General features: G+C 40.0%; 1 protein-coding gene across 1 annotated transcript; it reads right to left on the bottom strand.

Moving 5' to 3' along the window:
* Nucleotides 1-324: 324 nt before the first annotated feature.
* LOC125830608 (uncharacterized) lies at nt 325-878 on the bottom strand. Its single transcript, XM_049509787.1, has 2 exons — nt 573-878; nt 325-453 (listed from the first exon to the last, which is right to left on the bottom strand). The coding sequence occupies exons 1-2, from the start codon at nt 876-878 to the stop codon at nt 325-327; spliced, it is 435 nt and encodes a 144-aa protein (XP_049365744.1).
* Nucleotides 879-6699: the final 5821 nt, after the last annotated feature.

Below are 6699 nucleotides of genomic sequence, written 5' to 3' on the forward strand. Positions count from 1 at the left end.
GGAGGGGAAAGGTAGTTTGTATTTGGGGTTTTGAAATAATAGAATGTAAAATAGAGTTTAACATTTTTAATACTCTTAAAATATGTTAATAACCCCAAAATAACCGTCTATAAACTTAACTAGAAAAGTTTCAAGGTGGTCCTTGTGGGGTCATACCTTGACGTATAACCCCTAAACACCTCAACCATGGCTCAGGACAACATTAAACCACTTCCAAACTTAAGACACACTCACTAGTTAGGCTCTAGTTTCACTAGTTCATTTTTAGGGTCGTTACAATAAAGTATCACAAAATAACAGAGAGGGAGGGGAAAATCATACTGTCTACTCATTCACTTCGTCTGTCAGGGCATCAGTGCCCGGGGTAACACTCTGAGATTGGGAATCAGTGTCCGGTGAAGAATCAGTTGTGGACCGGCTAGAGCCTGCCATAGTAGTGTCTCTGAAGGAGGCCTGTTGGGCAGTCTCAAACATGGCACCTTCTAAGTCGGCCAGATCCTCATAAAAGGCCGCATCTCACACCTCAAGATTTTGCTCATCCATAATATCATCTCTGGTGTAGCTGGAGCTACCTCAGCATAAGCTTGAATCTCAACATTCGAATCATCTGGGATCTCCACCATCCCAAATAATGAAGTAAAATTTATGGACTTCAGATGGTCTACATCCTTCCTCAACTTAGAAACATCGGTTTTCAAAGTTGTAACCTCAGTAGTAACACCTTTTCCTCTCTCCCAAGTCTCTACTCTCGCCGTGAAAGTATCCATGGAAGCCCGGAGAGGTGTCAGCACAACAGTAATAGCTCTCTTAATCATCCAGGGCACCTCGGCCTCTAGTCGAGAAGCCCGCACATCAGCAGAATGGGCTAGGTGCCCCATCTTGAAGAGCATGGCCTGAGTGATCAGAGGTTTGGAGGTAATAGAACCAGCAATAGCTCTAGGGGTGGGGAAGCAGTAGAAGAACTCGGAGCCTGAGAAGGAGTAAAACTAGATGTACTTGAAGGCCCAGAGGTTGGAGTAGAAAAGACTGCCTCTCTAGGTAATGAATCGATATCAACCTCCGGGGATGTATCCACTGGAGCTGCTCTTCTCCTATCAGCCTCGTCCTGAGTGAACTCGGCCTCTATACGTCGGCTGTCGATGGACGATGTGGGTATAACCTCAACATCGTTCTTCTCATCACGAGGAACTCCTACCCCACGACACAACTCTGTAATGAGTACAGGAAACACAAGGGACATCGGGCACTATTTGGCCCTCATGGCCATATGTTACTCGATAATCAGCCCAAAATTCAGTCGCTCCCTAGTAATAATAGATCTGAGACAGGCCACCTTTTGGTGGCGGAGAATGGACTCGTTCTGTGACAGCATGACTGAGCTGCTGATGAACCCAAACCAGTACCAAGCTGCTACATTGAGGTCTTTCTTCTCGATTGGCACTCCAGCCTCAATCCACCTAGGAGTGCTATTAGAAATTAAGGGAGCAGGCCATATCCTCAGGTCATCCAGAGTCATTGCAGTGATCATACTCTAGTACTTGTGCACAAAGCATACAGCCCTCTCAAACACAGCGTTGATATCATCGCTATCGCATCTCACTGTCCTCCTTCGGACCATCAGAGACTCTAATTAATGTTTCAAGCACACCTCATCCAATTCTAACTGCAAACAATCGTTAAGCAGTATAAAACCCAACAAAGAGTTGGGCTCGAATCCCACAGAGCGCGATACGTGTTTAAATTCAAATAGGAAGTACAAATGTGGTATAATCATCCATAGGAATAGAAATTATCGAAAAAATACATTAATCAAATTAAAAGGGGTGACACGAATGTCAAATGGGGGTTTCGATTTTCAATTATCAATTACAAAGTAGTCACAAAAACTTTAAAATAACAATAACCTTAGTTCTAAAACCTCTCTCTCGAGCAAGAAAATTAGAATTGCATTTGCAACTATAATTCATAAATTAAACCACAATTAATGATGAAACTCACTTCGATTTAGCATTTAAACTAGTAATTAACAATACCATAAACTAATTCAATCCATACTCGCATGATCACACCCCAAGAATTGGGGTTTTAGCCAAACATCATAAAATGGTAAAAACAATTACCGAATGGATTAGCCATCAACTAGGTAAGAGTAATTTAGTCTTTACAATGATTCAATTTGCGTAATATTCAAAACCCACTTCCAAAATCTCCGAATTGCTCTTAAATTGTTCAAAACTATAAAAACCTACAGACAAAAGTGTTCTAAGCTAATTTAGCATTAACCAGTGTAAGTCAACTCTGTCGGCATACTAAAATAATTGTTCAAAAATCTAATTTATAGTAGCCAAAAATAACCCACAAAGGGTCGTATGGCGAAGTAAGTCGGCTCGTCGAACCACCCATTGATCTCTTTCATCGCCTTTTTTCCTTGGCACTCAGCATCCTCAAGTTCTGTAACTTTGGGCAATCTCTCTTTGCATCACGGAACTGCTCGACAATTCACCGATTACTCTTTTTTGTCACTGACTTGGTTTCTTCCCTCAGGGCTGGCACACTGGAACTTTAGGTGGTCAAGCTAGCCACTCGGCGATTCGCCAAGTGCTCTTGGCAATCACCAGGCTTGTCTTTCTTCATTTCTTCAGTTTGTTTTACTCATTTTTGCCTGTCAGTGTCCTTGCTTTGTTCCTCAATCCATATACCTGAAATTCAAGGCTTTAAAATCAGTTTATGACACAAATTAAGCATTTGAGGACACTAAATCTATATAAACAAGGCCTCAGATGAGTCCAAATCTCAGACTCATCAACACCCCCAACTTAAACTTTTGTTTGTCCTCAAGTAAACTCAAGATCAGCAGTTCAAAAAGGGTGTCTCAAATAGTGATGCATAAGACTCAACATGAATGCACACAACAAGATTCAACTTACTCATACAATGATCAATTGTGCTCTAAAAGATTCAAACTGTGACTCACCATTATCAAAGATGCTCATGTTCACAATAATTGCTTCAAATGCAAGTTCAAGGTCAACAAAGGTACTCAAATACCCTCACAACAAAAATGATTTCATATTCACACAAAGTTCTTCAACAATTTATAGTTTCGAAATCACATACGACTCTCACACCCACAAAGATGAACATGTGCATGACTTCACCCATAGGTTTGCCCTTATTTTCCAATCAACATTTGTTTCAGCTCACTCAAGATCACAAAGGTCTTTTCAAGGCTTGAAACGGGGTTGAGTGTAAAGGTATGGTCATTTAGGCTCAGTGGCAGCTACCCTCATGAAGTATGGTCTGAACATCACTTTCTTCCTTTTCTTTAACAATTTGATTATGCTCATAATTCACCTCATTATTCAACCTCAAATGGACTACCGGATACCCCATATATTTTTCAACTTACACTACTTTATTTCACAACTTTTTCATTCTTTTTTTTCTTATTTTCTTTCTTTTTTTTACATGGAGGGGTTCCATCTTTTTCAAAACCATTGCTCAAAGGGGGAATTTCTCCCACTTCTTGATTTCCTTTCTCTTTTCACCAGACCCCCAACTTAGGTTTTTGGAATAAGTTGGCAATTCAAACAAACCACACTTCATGAGAGTTATGGGTGAATGGATAAAGAGGGGGTCACAATTGTAAACACGGGAAATCATCTTTTTAAGCATTTAGGCATAAGTTCAAAAATAATACGGGCAATCCGATACATAAAACATGATTTAAACAATTACCCAACACATTTCAACACATATTTACTGATAGAATTTGATTTCAACCACTAATCAAAGGTGCGGGGTTCGGAAAACAAACATGTATGCCGAATTGATATTTTGAAAAGTTAGGCAGCAAAGTATTCCGATTCTGAGCACGAAATCACACACAAAAAGTGAACGAAATAGTAAAGTATAGAGAATCTAAAGTGCGGGTGAGAGTGTACGGGGTTAGAAATGAGAAAATATGAAAGATTTTGAAATTATAAAATGTTTAGCCTTTTAAAACCATTCAGTTCGCGGCCCTTTCAGCGGTATAAGTCGACCACGCCAAACCACTCAGCGATGCACCGAGTGGTAACTCACTTTTTTGAGTTTTACAGGACCTCCAGTCAATTTGGGGGTCCAAACGGCGGTCAAAATCGGGCTCGCCGACCTGTTCGGTGAGTCGCCGATTAAGTAATTGGCCAGCTAAGTTTTACAGACTTCTACTTCAAGTTTTGTAGGTCCAACGGCAGTCCAAGTTGGGCTCGCTGACTTCTTCAATGAGTTGCCGAATGGACTTTTGGCTCGTCAAACTGCACATTCTCAAACACACTTCAGTTTTCACCCTGCATAATCAACAGCCGTTAATCAAAATCAAACTTAAAGCATTAAAAACTTGGGTTGCCTCCCAAGAAGCGCCTTAGTTAACATCGTGGCACCACGAAAGTACCCATTCAAGTTTCATTTTTGGGGTTAGCCATTGTATCACTAGGCAATTCCCTTATTGTCTTGGATTCAAATGTGACGAAATTTGACCCATTTGGGTCTCCAACTGCATAATAGAGACTGAGTGAAAGGTCACCATCTGGTTGAGAGTCGAAATATCCTTTTTTATTTCTTTCAACACTTTATCAGACCTTTCAACCTTGTCGAGAATGCGTGAAAGCATGTCTTCCATACGGCCACCCTCAGATTCCTTGGGCTTTTGATTCTCATGGGAGGAACATACCTATCCTTCTCCCGCTCTCTTTCCTTCCAGCTGCGATCACGCCAATCTCTTTCACGATCTCTCCAACTCTCATCTCTATTCCAACTCTGATTTCCACCCGGTCTTGGGTATTTTGCACGATAGCCTCCTCTTTGATTGACTATGGAGTTCACTTCCTCATTGTACAATGCTTCAAATTCGGCTTCATCGGGGTTAACTCCACCAACACCCACAACATTAACACTCTTTATAGCAACACCCATGACATTTTTAGACCAGATGTCCAGCTGGGTCATTATCATTTCCATGTTTTGGTCTCTCTCTTGATCTTTTTTTATCTGCTCATTTGTCATTCTAAAGTTGAGAGGAAAGACTTGGTACTCACGAGCGTACCATGCCCTATTGATCTTCATCATGCAATCAAGGAGTTGGGAAGCTACTTCATAGGGTTGTTGCATTATACTACCGAGAACAAGTTGATCAACAACTCCTTTGTTCACTGAATCAAGACTCCTATAGAAGTGCTGCAGCAGTACATTATTGGGAAGACCATGAGTTGCACATTGCAACACCAAATTCTCAGCCACGTCTCATAGATCGGCTCACCGTCCAAGTATTTGAAACCTTGGATGCTATCCCTAAGTATCATCATCTTTGATAGAGGGAAAAATCTCACTAGGAATACTGTGATCAGCTCCATCCAAAAAGTAATGGAATCTCATGGTAACTCTGCCAACCACTTTCTTGCCTTGCCCAACAGAGCAAATGGGAACAACCTCAGATGGACCAATTCTTGCGATATATTCTTAAATGAGAACAGTCCATATACATCAACAAAATTTCTAATATGCTCATGGGGATCCTCATGAGCCAACCCCCCCAAATAATCCTTTCAATTGTAGGAGCTGAAGCATGGTGCTTGTGATGTGAAATATAATGTTTCCTTCAGCTGGAGGTAAATGAATGGTTCCAACACCATCCATTTGGACTGGGTCATTGATGTTTAGGTCATTAACATCATTGAGGTTTCCAACATCATCTTGGTGGCCCACTTGGCTACCATAACTTCTGTTAACGCTCATCTCCTCCTCTGTTTTAACGAAAGCAACACAAAACCAAAACTAAAATAACTAGATTCAACTATAACTAAAAAGATCACAATTCAACTTCACCAAAAGAATTTTAAACAACACCACTCCCTGGTAGCGACGCCATTTTGGTACGTTTCAAGCACATCTCATCCAATTCTAGGTGCAAATAGTCATTAAGCAGTATAAAACCCAACAAAGAGTTGGGGTCGAATCCTACAGAGTGTGCTACGTGTTCAAATTCAATTAGGAAGTACAAATGTGGTCTAATCAGCCATAGGAATAGAAATTATTGAAAAAAGACATGAATCAAATTAAAAGGTATGACACGAACGTCAGATGGGGGTTTTGGCTTTCAATTATCAACTACAAAGCAGTCACAAAAACTTTGAAATAACAATAAGGAGAGGAATTCTCGGGATGTGATCGATTATAGGAAAATTTCGATATATGGGTAATTGAAACTACTAGTAAACAACTAAAAATTAGTGAGTAGGCTAGACTATAAGGGAGATAGCTTTCTCTTGAACAACTATCCCGAATCACGTTAGTTCTTTCAAACATCAACAAGCATGACAATAAAGAACAGCCCACACCATAATTCATCCACTGTTTCGAGCTAGATGGGTAGGATTCAATTTAGGATTCACTCTCTCAAGCTAAACCAGCTCAACCCAATACCTACAAATCATTAAATTTATAACCTTAGTTCTAAAGACTCTCTCAAGCAAGTAAAGTACACAAAATTAGAACTGCATTTGCAACTACAATTCATAAACTAAACCACAATTAATGATTAAACTCACTTCAATTTATCATTTAAATTAGTAATTAACAATACCCATAAACTAATTCAACCCATAATCACATGATCACACCCTAAGAATTGGGGTTTTAAACAAACATCATAAAAGGGTAAAA

This window comes from Solanum verrucosum, unplaced genomic scaffold (genome assembly GCF_900185275.1).
Source record: "Solanum verrucosum unplaced genomic scaffold, falcon-dt-bn FXZP01000027.1, whole genome shotgun sequence".
Taxonomy (NCBI): Eukaryota; Viridiplantae; Streptophyta; class Magnoliopsida; order Solanales; family Solanaceae; genus Solanum; species Solanum verrucosum.

Bases quoted from the DNA above. Each gene is read 5' to 3' on its own strand.
- LOC125830608 (XM_049509787.1), bottom strand. From the start codon at position 878: ATGGGGCACCTAGCCCATTCTGCTGATGTGCGGGCTTCTCGACTAGAG. The intron at 454-572 runs GTAGCTCCAGCT...ACTGCCCAACAG, and splicing joins AGATTCAAGCTTATGCTGAG to GCCTCCTTCAGAGACACTAC.